The 16,166-nt window shown below is 50.9% G+C and overlaps 1 protein-coding gene across 1 annotated transcript in view; it reads right to left on the bottom strand.

Moving 5' to 3' along the window:
- LOC120933742 (natural killer cells antigen CD94-like) overlaps window positions 1-16,166 on the bottom strand; it is a 51,569-nt gene that overhangs the window by 10,802 nt on the left and 24,601 nt on the right. Inside the window, exon 6 of the mRNA XM_040347116.1 lies at window positions 15,727-15,836. Within this exon, the coding sequence (XP_040203050.1) occupies window positions 15,727-15,836 (110 nt within the window). The remainder of the gene's footprint in view (window positions 1-15,726; window positions 15,837-16,166) is intronic.

The following is a 16,166-nucleotide window of genomic DNA, read 5'->3' as shown; positions in this document are numbered from 1 at the left end:
CATTTTTATTAATATTTTTTTTTACTAGTAATGGCGGCGATCAGCGATTTTTTTTCGGTATTGCGACATTATGGCGGACACTTCGGACATTTTTGACACATTTTTGGGACCATTGGCATTTTTATAGCGATCAGTGCTATAAAAATGCATTAGATTACTATAAAAATGCCACTGGCAGTGAAGGGGTTAACACTAGGGGGCGGGGAAGGGGTTAAGTATGTTCCCTGGGTGTGTTCTTACTGTGGGGGGGGGGGGGGGCCTCACTAAGGGAAACACTGATTTTCTGTTCATACATTGTATGAACAGAAAATCAGCATTTCCCCTGCTGACAGGACCGGGAGCTGTGTGTTTACACACACAGCTCCCGTTCCCCGCTCTGTACCGAGCGATCGCGTGTGCCCGGCGGCGATCGCGCCCGCCGGGCACACGCACGGGAGTCGGGGGCGAGCACGCGCGCCTCCGGCTGCGCGCGTGCGCCCCTAGTGGCGGCTTTTAGGCAGGACGTCATATTACGTGCTCTCGCCTAGGAGAGCCACCTTGTGGACGTATTTTGACGGTGCGGCGACGGCAAGTGGTTAAACTACGTAGAAGGTTCTTTACTGTAAGAGCGGCAAGGATGTGGAATTCCCTTTCACAGGCGGTGGTCTCAGCAGGGGGAACATCGCTGGTTTCTAAAACTATAGGTCCGTACACACGATCGGATTTTCCCTGACGGAAATAGGCGTGATGGCAGGATGTTGTTGGATAATCTGACCATTTTGTATGCTCCATCGGACAATTGTTGTCAGATTTTCCGACAACAAATGTTGGATAGCATGCTTGAAAATTTTCCGACAACAAATGTGTGATTTTGGATTATCCGATCGTGTGTGCACAAGTCTGTCGAAAAAAGAAAAAAAAACACACGCATGCTCAGAAGCAATGCTAACCATAACACAACATTATCAGAAGTTGCCCGAAGGGTGGCGCTAAAGAGCTAAAAAAAAACCCACATAGGGTCAGATTCACGTAGATTCCGGTGTAGCGTAGCGTAAGCTATCTACACTACGCCGCCGCAACTTAGTGGAGCAAGTGTCGTATTCTCAAAGCACTTGCTCCGTAATTTGCGGCGACGTGGTGTAAATGGCCCGGCGTATCCCCACGTAATTCAAAGGGGGCGGCTTGTATTTAAATTAAGCGTGCCCCCGTGCTGAACGAACTGCGCATGCGCCGGCCTTAAACGTAGCCCAGTGCGCATGCTCCGTAGTACGCCGCAAATACATTGGTTTCGACGTGAGCGTAATTAACGCACAGCTCTATTCGCGGCGAGTTACGTAAACGACGGAAAAACCCGACGCTGTCCCGACAGCCATACTTAACATGGCATACGGCGGACCGACGTAAGGTTACCCCTCATATAGCAGGGGTAACCTTATGCTTACGGAAATGACGTAAACTACGGCGAAGCGTCGCAAAAACGTTAAGGAATCGGCGAATCGGCTCATTTGCATATGCAACGCTGAAATCAACGTAAAAGCCACCTAGCGGCCAGCGTAGTATTGCATTTAGGATCCGACGGTGTAAGTGACTTACGCCAGTCGGATCCTAGCCTAATTCCGGCGTATCTTGTTTTGAGAATACAAAACGATGATACGCCGGCAAAGAATTGTTGGTCAACAAAACACAAAACTATGTGGGCCAGATTCTCAAAAGAATTACGCCGGTGTATCTACAGATACACCGGCGTAATTCTTATGAGAATCTGGCCCACATAGTTTTGTGTTTTGTTGACCAACAATTCTTTGCCGTTTGTATGCAAGATAAGTTCATGGCCAATGCCCTTTGGACAAAAGTCCTGCGCTTTGTCCGATGGAAATCCGATCGTGTGTACCAGGCTTATTAGATAAGCATCTGAACGACCACAACATACAGGGATATACAATGTAATACTGACATATAATCACACACATAGGTTGGACTTGATGGACTTAAAAGCATTTTCAGAAGAAATACATTAGCATATTTATCGGCGTATACCGCGCACTTTTTTCCCCTTAAAATCAGGGGAAAATCGTGGGATATACGTCGGTCCCCTCTGTCTCTGAGCGCCGCAGCCTAGAGCCGAGCGGAGTGTAGTGCACACTCGGCTAGGCTCGGCCACGCTCGGCTCGCCCGCGGCCACGCGAGAGGAGCAGAGAGAAGCCGAAAGGAGCTGAACACACAGGAAATCCGGCTCCTCTCGGCTCGCCCGAGGCGCCAAATCCAAAAACAAACACCGCTGCAACCCCGGGCAAGGTGCGGATGGACTCGCAGACGGACACCCACAAGGCTGGACGGACCCCGCGCAAGGAAGCCGCAGACGGACAACCACAAGGCTGGACGGACCCCGCGCAAGGCCGCAGATGGACGCCGGACAAGGCCGCCGATGGACGCAGGGCAAAAAAAGCCGAGAGGAGCTGAACACACAGGAAATCCCGCTCCTCTCGGCTCGCCCGAGGCGCAAAATCCAAAAACAAACACCGCTGCAACCCCGGGCAAGGTGCGGATGGACTCGCAGACGGACACCCACAAGGCTGGACGGACCCCGCGCAAGGAAGCCGCAGACGGACAACCACAAGGCTGGACGGACCCCGCGCAAGGCCGCAGATGGACGCCGGACAAGGCCGCCGATGGACGCAGGGCAAAAAAAGCCGAGAGGAGCTGAACACACAGGAAATCCCACTCCCCTCGGCTCGCCCGAGGCGCAAAATCCAAAAACAAACACCGCTGCAACCCTGGGCAAGGTGCGGATGGACTCGCAGACGGACACCCACAAGGCTGGACGGACCCCGTGCAAGGAAGTCGCAGACAGACACCCACAAGGCTGGACCGACCCCGCGCAAGGCCGCAGACGGACGCCGAACAAGGCCGCCGATGGACGCAGGGCAAAAATGTAAGTTTTTTTTCCCCTTAAACTACCTTTCTAAGCTTGGGGTGTGCGTTATACGCTGGCACGCGATATACCCCGATAAATACGGTACTTTGTTTTTAAAGCGTTTGTTGTGGACTTGAGGGATTTTGTTGTGTAGGGACAGACAGTGGCCTTGAACCTAGTAATGATGTGTAGCGCCTGGTTACTTTGAAGTACTGGTGCTATTTTAATTTAAAGGGAGATCAGAGTGTAGTTAAACTCTGATCCAAATTGTTATGTTCAAAACAGGGTCTCTGTCTCAGCTTGGCTGTGCTGTGGGCTTATTCTGTTGTGCTGGGGTGTTCTTCCCACCCCAGTGCAGTAGATGGCAGCAGTGGAGTCGAGGTTTGGCTGCTCTTTCCCAGCAGCCAATTAGGAGGGTTGAGCCTCGCTGTGCATGCTGGGGGAGGGTATTTATGGGGCAGACGCCATTGGTTCTGGGTTCGTCTTCTTTGTCCAGTGTGGCACTAGGGCTGTCGAATGTAATCGATGCAGCGATGCATCGCGATTCGACCCCCGGCGATTCTGCATCGATGCGGTTGCTTTAAATAATCGATGCATGTTGATGACGTCATCGTCGCGTCCTGCCGCGCGGAGCCGAAGTTTTGCCGCCTTCCCCTGTGTCACACTCGGAGTCCTGAGGAGAGGAGACGGACACGTGCAGCGCCAGCACAGCGTAGCCCTCCCCCCGGAGCCCCCCCCCCCCCCAGAGCGCTCAGACACTTAGCTTTCCTCCGAGTCCCCAGCCGAAGTAAGCGTTGTCTTTTTCCGCCTTCCGCCGACGTCATCCACAGCCGCCCTGTGTCACTTGCTTCACTGGCAGACACGTGAGAGGAGACAGAGTGACACCTGTTGTGAGTTCCGGTCCCAGTTCCCAGAGCTGTCCTCCTCGGCTTACCATTACTATGCAGCGTGCACTGCAGGCTGCCTGGTACAGGGGGAGAACGTTGCCGACTCACAACTGGCTGCTGTGGGCAGCAGCTGCAGGACTGTGGGAGAGAGACCCCGAGCGAGACAGGCTGCACTTGTCCTCTGTCCTCCTCACAGGCAACAGGAGAGGAGACCTCCAGCAGTGAGTGCAGAACTGACTCGTCGTCATCATCATCAGGTACACAACAGAGACACTGACTGTCACAGTAGTACTACTAGTACACTTATAACTGTAACCAAGGTATATAATATAATATATTATCATATCTTTGATGCACCATGTGGAGTGGACTGTAAAATTCAAATATGGCAAATGTATGACTGTAATAATAATTGTAAATAAATATTAATGATGGTGATTGGGTAAACTGAATTATTCTGTATTTCTAAACATTAAACTGAGTTTGTGACCATACCATTGCCATTTAATTAATTATGGTTTATGTAGGTCTATCTCTAATCTATTGTCCAATGTCTTACTGATTGATCAAAACTTCATTACTTACCTTGTTTTGTATGATTTAGCTCATCACTGCCCCACACATGCAATGCAGTGCATGTGTGGGGCAGTGATGAGCAAAACCATAAATCATACAAACAAGGTAAGTAATGAAGTTATGTGAATCAATCACTAAGAGAATGAATACATAAAACCATAATTAATTAAATGGCATATGTTGTTGTAGCTGTTTGTTCAATGCCAGTGTGCCACGAAGATTGGAGAAGGAGAGATAGAGATCACTTTACCAACCGTTTCACTTTCACTGAGTGACCACGGTGGCTAGCAGTAGCACAGATCACAGATAAGATGAGGGTGCATTGTTTTAACACGTAGCGACGGTGCATGGGGTAGAATAATCATCTCCTGAATCATGTCTGCAGTCTCTGACCATCTCCTGTAGCATGTCTGCAGTCTCTGACCATCTCTTGTAGCATGTCTGCAGTCTCTGACCATCTCTTGTAGCATGTCTGCAGTCTCTGACCATCTCTTGTAGCATGTCTGCAGTCTCTGACCATCTCTTGTAGCATGTCTGCAGTCTCTGACCATCTCCTGTACTATGTCTGCAGTCTCTGACCATCTCCTGTATTATGTCTGCAGTCTCTGACTGCCTCCTGTAGCATGTCTGCAGTCTCTGACCATCTCCTGTAGCATGTCTGCAGTCTCTGACCATCTCCTGTAGCATGTCTGCTGTGTTTAGACTTTGCTACATGCAGGAAGTGTTATTGTGTGGTTTTGTTTTTAAGAACAGATAGAAAAAAACATGGAGTACTTAATTTTTTTTTGATGAAAGCCATGCGCACTTGCGCTGCAATCGTGATGCATCGTGATGCATCGCGGAATCGAATCGAATCGTGGACTTGATAATCGTAATCGCATCGAATCGTGAGATTGGTGAAGATGCGCAGCCCTATGTGGCACCCACCTTTAGGGTGACCACATCACGCCGCCTCCGCGATATGGCCTACCTGGCCGGGGCGTGCGTGCCACGCAGTGTTCCTGGTTTTGGGACCATGTTGGTCCGGAACATTTGAGCTGCGACGGGGACCCAGTGATCGACTGGGTTCCCACCTTTGAGGATCCCAAGCGGTATAGCTGTTCGGTGGGGAGTCAGCCAATGAGAGACTGGCGGTCCAAAAGGATTTCAACAAACCACCGGGGATCAAGGTAGCAGGACACTGAAGGATTGATCACCTGTCAGTCGGTACCTGAGCGACGTGAAGAAGGAGATCCAGGCGTAATTCACTTAGACCTCTTTCACATTGAGGCGTGGAGCCGCGGTGACGGTATAGCGCGGCTATACCGTCGTATTTACCGCAATTTTCGGGCGCTAGTGGTGAGGTTTTAACCCCCGCTAGCGGCCGAAAAAGGGTTAATTACCGCGGGCGGTATTACCGCGCTTTCCCATTGATTTCAATGGGAAGGCGCGGTATAGGAGCGGTGAACACACCTCTCCTATACCGCGGTAAAGATGCGGCTAGCAGGACTTTTGGAGCGCTCCTGCTAGCGCACCGCTTCAATGTGAAAGCCTTCGGGCTTTCACATTGAACACTACAGGGCAGGTTTTTTCATGCGGTATAGCAGCGCTATTTTTAGCGCTGTACCGCATGAAAAACGCCTCAATGTGAAAGGGGCCTTAAAGCGGGGGTTCACCCTAGAATAAAAATTTTTTTTTTTTTTATTCTATCATAAAATTCGGCATCGTAGCGCGAGCTACAGTATGCCGGTCTTACATTTTTTATCCCCGTACTCACTGTTTAATCCGACCTAGACGATTCCGTCTGCCCACGGGGAATGGGCGTTCCAATCCAGACGGAAAGTGATTGACGGCCGGCTCTGGCGCGTCACGCTTCTCCGGAAATAGCCTAAATAGGCTTGGCTCTTCACAGCGCCTGCGCATAGCCTGTGCGCAGGCGTCGTGAAGAGCCGAGACCTACTCCGGCTGTCTTCGGGGAGAGTGACGTGCCAGGGCCGGCCGTCAATCATCCTCCCTCTCCATAGGCACGCCCATTCCCCGCGGGAGCCGAAATCTTTAATGGACGAGTACACAGTGAGTACGGGGGTAAAAAAATCGGGACAGGCATACTGTAGCTCGCGCTACAATGCCTGTCTCGATGGAAAAATGATGTAAGTGAGGGTGAACCACCGCTTTAAGGAGGATTGCCAGTCAGAGAGGGCCTGTGGCAGAGGTGTCTCCCTGAAGTTCATTTCAAGGAGGGTCTGTGGCAGAGACTTTTCCTCAAGTCCAAGTTCATTCAGGAGGGTCTGTGGCAGAGACTTTATCCTATAAAGGTTCGAGTGATACTCCGGCAGCCAGGTCAGTGAGAGAGGCCTGTCCGGGTACGCTATTCCCACTCACATAGGAGTGGTGCGGAAAGTGTTAAGCCTCGTACACACGACCGAGGAACTCGTCGGAAAAGAAACATCGTTTTCCTCGACGAGTTCCTTGTTAGGCTTGTCGAGAAACTCGACAAGCTTGCTTTGCGTACACACGGTCAAGACCAAATCTTCTCGTTATCAAACGCGGTGACGTACATCACATACGATGGCAGGGGAAGTTCGATTCCACTGGCACAACCCTTGGGGCTGCTTTTGCTAATCTCATGTTACTGCGTGTTAAGTAAAAGTTTGGTAAGAGACGATTCGCACTTTTCAGTCTGTTACAGCGTGAGGAATGTGCTATCTCCATTACAAACCCTACTTTTACCAAAGGTGCGCTCCCATCTCATACTTTATTCTGAGCATGCGCGGGTTTCTAAGCATACGCACAAACGTGTTTCTCGTTGTAAACCAGCCCGACGAGGAACACGACGAGGAAATTGAGACTCCCTGACGAGGAAAAAAAGAACTTGTTCTCTTTTTTCCTCGTCGAGTTCCTCGACAGTTTCCTCGATGAAAAACGTACACACGACCGGTCTCCTCGGCAAAAAAGCTCTGCCACCAAGTTTCTTGATGGATTCTGTCAAGGAAAACGGTCGTGTGTACGAGGCCTGACATGTGGGAGCAGGACTGTTCCAAATACTACGCCTGAATCTGCTGTTCTCCTTCTTCCTTCAAACTCTATCCCTTTCACCACAAGTTTTATTGTTATTACCCGGCTGGGTAATAAAGAGCACAGCAAAGACACTTGTTGCGGACATTCCTTTACTATTGCTATATGAACCATACACCTAGGGTGACCACGTGTCACGGATTGCCCGGGACAGTCCCGCATTCTGCAGGTGTGTCCCGGGCACCTTCACTCTGGGACAATACAGGGTCCCGGAATAAAACTGACACAGGTCCCAGCATGGACCCCTCAGAGTTTAAGGTGTGATACCCCCTCCCAAACTAGTGAAGAACTACAGGTCCCAGCCTAGATCTGTGAAATCTATGGGGTCACACCCTTAGATCTCACAGGTTCATGCTGGGAGTTTCAAATTTGGGGGGGGGGGGGTCACATCTTTAGACATCAGGGGTTCATGCTGGGACCGGTAGTCCTTTACTTTGGGGGGGGGGTGTGACCTCCTCAAAGTTAAGGACTACAGGTCCCAGCATGACCCTTCCCCAGAGCTGAAAATGTGAGACCCCCCCCGCCCCCAAATAGTGAAGAACTACAGGTCCCAGGATAAACCTGTGGAATCTATGGGATCCCATCCTTAGATCTCAGGGGGTTCATGCTGGGTGTTGTAGTCCTTCAAATTTGGGGGGGGGGGGGTCACATCTTTAGATATTAGGAGTTCATGCTGGGACTTATCACATAATCAACATAATTATGTGAGAAATTACCCTATAGTGCGGGACAGAGGTGGGAATGCGGGAAAGTCCCGCGCCAATCCGGGACTGTTGGGAGGTATGTTGTAGTCCTTCACTTTTGGGGGGATGTGACCCCCAAAAGTGAAGGACTACAGGTCCCACCATGAACCCCTCAGAGCTGAAGATGTGACCCCCCCAACCAGTGAAGAACTACAGGTCCCAGGATGAACCAGTGAAATCTATGGGGGTCACAGAAAACGTATATTTATTTTTATTTTTTTTTAGGAAGGGGGGTGTCCCTAAATGGCAGTTTGGAAATGTGGTCACCCTACATACACCCCAAGGAATTTGGAAGAGCCACGAGGTAAATGTGCCGCCCAAAACAACCAGCAGCTCCTCCGGGGGTAGTGCTACAGGAGTTTCGTAGCAGCCTCCTTCGATCATTTTTTACGAAGGCTAACACTAGAGTCCTTAGTGGGGCGGGGGAAGTAAAGTGCTATTATTTAGTTTCTTGTGTCTGTAACACCCTCTACCTTAGGTAGCTGCTAAGTGTAAGGTTTTTGTGTAAGCTGCCAGTGCAGGTAAATTTAAGCAGGCCTATGCTGTGAGCTAGGCCTGTTTGTTTTGATCTGGGGGCAGGGGAGTGGTTTAGTTTAGCCACGTAAGGACCAAGCCTGTTTTTCAGACTCTGTGGCCCGGATTCACGTAGAAGCGCACATCTTTGTGCGGGCGTAACGTATCCTATTTACGTTACGCTTCCGCAACATTGACAGGCAAGTGCAGTATTCTCAAACCAAAGTTGAGGCGGCGTAGCGTAAATAGGCTGGCGTAAGCCCGCCTAATTCAAATGTGGAAGATGTGGGCGTGTGTTATGTACATTTAATGTGACCCCACGTAAATGACGCTTTTTACGAACAGCGCATTGCGTCGTCCGTGAAAGTATCCCAGTGCGCATGCTCCAAATTAACCCGCAAGAAGCCAATGCTTTCGACATGAACGTAAATGACGCACAGCCCTATTCGCGAACGACTTACACAAACAACGTAAAACGTGAAAAATTTGACGCGGTCCCGACGTCCATACTTAACATTGGTACGCCTCATCTACGCCTCATAGAGCAGGGGTAACTTTACGCCGGAAAAAGCCTAACGTAAACGGCGTATCTGTACTGCGACGGCCGGGCGTACGTTCGTGAATTGGCGTATCTAGCTGATTTACATATTTTTAGGCGTAAATCAGCGTACATGCCCCTAGCGGCCAGCGTAAATATGCAGTTAAGAGACGACGGCATAGGAGACTTACGCTGGTTGTACCTTATACAAATTCTGGCGTATCTGATTCTTTGAATCAGGCAACAAGATACAACGGCTCAGACTCAGAGATACGACGGCGTCGTATCTCCTACGAGAATCTGGGCCTGTGTTTACAAGTTTAAAACATTTTTTTTGCTAGAAAATTACTTAGAACCCCCAAACAATATATATATTTTTTTCTAACACCCTAGAGAATAAAATGGGGGTCATTGCAATACTTTTTGTCACACTGTATTTGCACAGCGGTCTTACAAGCGCACTTTCTTTGGAAAAAATTAACTTTTTTGAATTAAAAAATAAGACAACAGTAAAGTTAGCCCAATTTTTTTTGTTCTATATTGTGAAAGATAATGTTATGCCGAGTAAAATGATACCCAACATGTCACGCTTCAAAATTGCGCCCGCTCGTGGAATGGCATCAAACTTTTACCCTTAAAAATCTCCATAGGTGATGTTTAAAAAATTCTATAGGTTGCATCTTTTGAGTTACAGAGGAGATCTAGGGCTAGAATTATTGCTCTCGCTTTAACAATTGCGGCGATACTTCACATGTGCGGTTTGAACACCATTTTCAAATGCGGACGCTACTCATGTATGGGTTCACTTCTGCGCGCAAGCTCGTCGGGACGGGAGCACTTTAAAAAAAAATGTTTTCTTATTTATTTTAATTGATTTTATTTATTTTTACACTTTTTTTTTTTTTTTTAAATGGGTCACTTTTATTCCTATTACAAGGAATGTAAACATCCCTTGTAATAGAAAAAAGCATGACAGGTCCTCTTAAATATGAGATCTGGGGGTCAAAAAGACGTCACATCTCATATTTACAATAAAATGCAATAAAAAAAAAAAATTGTCATTTGAAAAAATGACAACAGAAAAACGTACCTTTAAGACGCATGGGCGGAAGACACGCTTTGCGCCTTCCTATGCTATAGAGATGGGTGGGGGCCATCTTGCCCTCACTCATATCCATGGCAAGCTGCGTGAAGGATGTGATCGCCTCTGCCGCTGCCGACGGCTCCGGTAAGCAGGGGAGGGTGCGGAAGAGAGGCGGGAGGGGAGGCAGAGAGCTGGAGTGGCACGGGGTGCATGTGAGGAGCTCTGATCAATCCCCAACTAGGATTGGCAGGGGGCAGGCCTCCTACATATACCCATGGTCAGCATCCTGGGGGAGGAGTTGTCAGCTGGGTGAACAGGATTATGGAGTGTTATACTGTCGTGTCTGAGGGAACCCCCATTCTGGGGGGAGCGGGTGGACCTCAGGTGGAGGAGCTTGTGAGCTGAGAGGGAGCCTCTCCTTACATGGAGAGGTGTCCTGGAACAGGAACTGGAGGAGACAGTTGACCCGCACGTCCGGAGAAAAGTCATTCAGGAAGGATCCAGGGCAGGAGTCGGTGAGTGGAAAGCACAGTGGAAAGCCCTGGAAGAGACATGCCAGAGGAGCTGGATGTAGAGCCAAAGGGAGAGACTGTGGGAGTTTGTGTCAAGTCACCACAGCCAGGAGGGTGGGCAGGATTTGCAAGTCGGACTTGCTGGGACCAGTAGTCCATCTACATTTATTCTTCTCAAGTAAATCGGTTGTTGCCACAAAGGGGTACTGCTGGCCCCGGCCTACAAAAGGCCATCAAGTAAAGGCACCCAGACTTATTCAGAGTGAGGCCTAGTCATGTTTTGATGGTGTGACTGGATTACTAAAATTGGACAGTGAAGTGGTGTGTCGGAAGAAGTGTTCTGAGGTAAAAGTCTGTCAAGTTTAGGGTCAGCCATCTTGTTCTGCTGAGAAGTGTCACACAGATACTGTACTTTTATTCTACAAAGTACAATTTATCCTATGGGCATCCCATGTCCCTTTTCCCCCAACCAAGTCCAATCCCCTAATAAAAACAACAAAAACAAGAAAGAGACTGTTTATTGACTGAGAAGTGTGTCCAGGGCCGGACTTACCATTGGGCTTGACTGGGCTCAAGCCCATGGGCCCCCGGCCAATAGGGGGCCATGGGAGGAGGAAGCAGGAAGAGGCATGCAGCATGGTGGGAGCAGGGCCGGCACTACCAATAGGCAAGGTAGGCGATGGCTACATGCGTCGGTGAGGAGTGAGCAGTGGGGTGTTTAATTTGTGCTACTGCTTCCGTGCAAACTGCGCTCCCAGCACTGCTAGGTCCAGCGCTTGCTGCAGAGTATCACTGCTGAAGAGAGCGAGGAGGTGAGGGGGGGTTTAGGAGGAGTGCATGTGCAGGGGACAGTGAACCTGTAGAACAGCCTGCCTGGGTGTTCTCTCCTCTCCTGTGTGATTCCTCCTTCCCCCGCCGTCGCTCTCATCCAGCAGGTAGAAGACAGGGGCCCAGATTCAGAAAGCAGTTACGACGGCGTATCTCCAGAGTGCAGGCCGTCGCAACTCGGCGCCTGATTCATAGAATCAGATACGCCTCACAGTTGCCTAGATACGAGCGGCGTAAGTCTCCTACGCCGTCGTATCTTAGGGTGCAATATTTATGTTGACCGCTAGGGGCGCTTCCCAAGACTTCCGCATCGAATATTCAAATTAGGTAGATACGGCGAGTCAGAAACGTATGGCTGCCCGGCTTTTTTTTTACGTCGTTTACGTAAGGCTTTTTCCGGCGTAAAGTTACCCCTGCTATATGAGGCGTAGCCAATGTTAAGTATGGACGTCGGGCCAGCGTCAAATTTTCCATCGAATTACGTTGTTTGCGTAAGTCGTTCGCGAATAGGGCTTTGCGTAAGTTACGTTCACGTCGAAACCAATGAGGCTTTGCGGCGTAATTTGGAGCATGCGCACTGGGATACGTCCACGGACGGCGCATGCGCTGTTTGTAAAAAGCGTCATTTACGCGGGGTCACGAGTAATTAACATAAAACCAGCCCACCTCCTCCACATTTGAATTAGGCGGGCTTACGCCGGCCCAGTTACACTACGCCGCCGTAACTTACAGCGCAAGTTCTTTCTGAATACGGGACCTGCCGCTGTAAGTTACGGCGGCATAGTGTATCTGAGATACGCTACGCCCGCCGAAAGATACGCAAATGTATCTAAACCCGGGCCAGAATGTCCAAGCAGAAGGCAGGAGCTGTTCACCTGGAAATAACATTTTTTACCCTTAGATTGAGGCTCATTTTGTCTAGGGGAATCGGCTAGTTGTTTTAAAATCGAAGCTATACTTACCGTTGTAGAGAGCGATCTTCTCCGCCGCTTCCGGGTATGGTCTTCGGGACTGGGCGTTCCTATTTGATTGACAGTCTTCCGACGGTTGCATCCATCGCGTCACGATTTTCTGAAAGTAGCCGAACGTCGGTGCGCAGGCGCCGTATAGAGCCGCACCGACGTTCGGCTTCTTTCGGCTACTCGTGACGCGATGGATGCGACCGTCGGAAGCCTGTCGGAAGACTGTAAATCAAGAAGGAACGCCCACTCCCGAAGACCCATACCCGGAAGTGGCGGAGAAGATCACTCTCTACAACGGTAAGTACTGCTCGGATTTTAAAACAACTAGCCGATTCCCCTAGACAAAATGAGCATCAATCTACGGGTAAAAAAAAAATTTATGGGTGAACTCCCGCTTTAAAAAGCCTGTGATTGGTTGCTAGGGGCGGTCCTAGCAACAAATCATCTCTGTTAAATGGAGAGTTGAACATCTCCCGCCCTCAGCTCGGACATGCCATGCTCTGTCTTCTACCTGCTGTGTGAGGTAAGGGGGGCAGCTGTGTGGAGGAGACTGTTATACAGGGAGGGGGGAAGCTGTGTGGAGGAGACTGTTATACAGGGAGGGGGGAAGCTGTGTGGAGGAGACTGTTATACAGGGAGGGGGGCAGCTGTGTGGAGAAGACTGTTATACAGGGAGGGGGGAAGCTGTGTGGAGGAGACTGTTATACAGGGAGGGGGGAAGCTGTGTGGAGGAGACTGTTATACAGGGAGGGGGGAAGCTGTGTGGAGGAGACTGTTATACAGGGAGGGGGGCAGCTGTGTGGAGGAGACTGTTATACAGGGAGGGGGGCAGCTGTGTGGAGGAGACTGTTATACAGGGAGGGGGGCAGCTGTGTGGAGGAGACTGTTATACAGGGAGGGGGGAAGCTGTGTGGAGGAGACTGTTATACAGGGAGGGGGTCAGCTGTGTGGAGGAGACTGTTATACAGGGAGGGGGGCAGCTGTGTGGAGGAGACTGTTATACAGGGAGGGGGGCAGCTGTGTGGAGGAGACTGTTATACAGGGAGGGGGGCAGCTGTGTAGAGGAGACTGTTATACAGGGAGGGGGCAGCTGGGTGGAGGAGACTGTTATACAGGGAGGGGGGAAGCTGTGTGGAGGAGACTGTTATACAGGGAGGGGGGAAGCTGTGTGGAGGAGACTGTTATACAGGGAGGGGGGCAGCTGTGTGGAGGAGACTGTTATACAGGGAGGGGGGAAGCTGTGTGGAGGAGACTGTTATACAGGGAGGGGGGCAGCTGTGTGGAGAAGACTGTTATACAGGGAGGGGGGAAGCTGTGTGGAGAAGACTGTTATACAGGGAGCGGGGGTCAGCTGTGTGGAGGAGACTGTTATACAGGGAGGGGGGAAGCTGTGTGGAGGAGACTGTTATACAGGGAGGGGGGAAGCTGTGTGGAGGAGACTGTTATACAGGGAGGGGGGAAGCTGTGTGGAGGAGACTGTTATACAGGGAGGGGGGCAGCTGTGTGGAGGAGACTGTTATACAGGGAGGGGGGCAGCTGTGTGGAGGAGACTGTTATACAGGGAGGGGGCAGCTGGGTGGAGGAGACTGTTATACAGGGAGGGGGGCAGCTGTGTGGAGGAGACTGTTATACAGGGAGGGGGGCAGCTGTGTGGAGAAGACTGTTATACAGGGAGGGGGGCAGCTGTGTGGAGAAGACTGTTATACAGGGAGGGGGGCAGCTGTGTGGAGAAGACTGTTGTACAGGGAGGGGGGCAGCTGTGTGGAGAAGACTGTTGTACAGGGAGGGGGGCAGCTGTGTGGAGAAGACTGTTGTACAGGGAGGGGGGCAGCTGTGTGGAGAAGACTGTTGTACAGGGAGGGGGGCAGCTGTGGAGGAGACTATTATACAGGGAGGGGGACTGGTATACAGGGAGAGGGGCTGTGGAGGGGACTGGTATACAGGGAGAGGGGCTGTGGAGGGGACTGGTATACAGGGAGAGGGGCTGTGGAGGGGACTGAGGTTCAAGGAATGAGGCTGAGGACACTGATGTAATGGGGGAAAGAGGTGTAGCGCCCCCTTACTTTCAGTATGGGCACTACGCTAAAGTTAGTGGGGAATGGGAGAGTTATTTGCTCCCATTCACAATTTGTTAAATTATGGGCTGCTGTCATTTCCAGAACTGTCCTGTGGGTCAGTCTGCGCTCCAGGGGTGTTTTTTTATCCCCGTACTCACCTTGTACTCGTACATCAAAGATACCGACTCCCCTCGGGGAATGGGCGTGCCTATGGAGACGGAGGATGATTGACGGCCGGCTCTGGTGCATCACGCTTCTCCGGAAATAGCCAAAATAGGCTTGGCTCTTCACGGCGCCTGCGCATAGCCTGTGCGCAGGCGCCGTGAAGAGCCGAGACCTACTCCGGCTGTCTTCGGGGAGAGTGACGTGCCAGGGCCGGCCGTCAATCATCCTCCCTCTCCATAGGCACGCCCATTCCCCGCGGGAGCCGAAATCTATAATGTACCAGTACACAGTGAGTACGGGGGTAAAAAAATCGGGACAGGCATACTGTAGCTCGCGCTACAATGCCTGTCTCGATGGTAAAATCGTGTCACTGAGGGTGAACCACCGCTTTAAGGAAAGAGCCTGGATGCCGACCGAGGTTTCACTGGTGTGCACTGTTGTGAATCCATTGGAACGCATCGCATTTGCGTTTGGAACGCATCGCGCATGCGCAGTTGGCCGCCACGTGACTTCCGGAGCATTCTAGGATAGGCAGCAAACTGTGACAATACACCACCCCTGCTCAGCTACTGTGATCATGACGTGGCTACAACTGTGATGGCCCACCGCTCAACAACTTCGATCGAGCCCCCACGCTCAACAACTATGATAGGTTGTCGGTGAGCGACACCCCCCCCCCGCAACTTAGATCGTTGCCCCCGCTAAACAACTTCAACCCCCGCTTCTCGGCTCCAGGGGGCCCCTTCAACACTCAAGCCCAGGGGCCCCCACCACCCTAAGTCCTGCCCTGAGTGTGTCTAATGATGTCTGGCAGCAGGTTGAAATGTGTGGATGCTGTAACACGTAGCAACCCCGCAGGGCCAACACTACATGACTTTGCTGACTGATTTCCTTTAGTGTCTGGATACACTCACCTGAACGTGAGAGGAGTCCCATCTACCCACAGCCAACGACTGCTGTTCTGGGCGTCCCGCCGCAGTCCTATCCAGTAAAAAGGTCCTTTCAGGAAGGGCAGCACAGAATCCTAGATAAGGGACGAAAAATTAATTAGCAGAATTATCACACTGGATGAAACGTTGTCACAGTTTTCCATTGGTAGTTTTCCATTTTCCATTCCACTACCCCCCCCCCCCCCACAATTTTTTATATATACAATAGAGTGTTGTGCGAGCGGTTTGGACCGAGCATAAGTTCAGCCTGAACATCGCCCGTTTGGTAAACAGCCGAATTTGCGGGGGGGGGGGGGGGGCTCAGTTCCCACCGAGCGCCCCACAATGCACTGCACAATGCGTTCTAAGCCTTGTTTGGCTAAATGCACCTGACCGCTGGTGACATGTCCGCTGGCATCCAACCC

Source organism: Rana temporaria, chromosome 3, assembly GCF_905171775.1.
Source record: "Rana temporaria chromosome 3, aRanTem1.1, whole genome shotgun sequence".
Taxonomy (NCBI): domain Eukaryota; kingdom Metazoa; phylum Chordata; class Amphibia; order Anura; family Ranidae; genus Rana; species Rana temporaria.
Note: the sequence above shows the minus strand (reverse complement) of the source record. Positions and strands in the feature narration are given on the sequence as shown.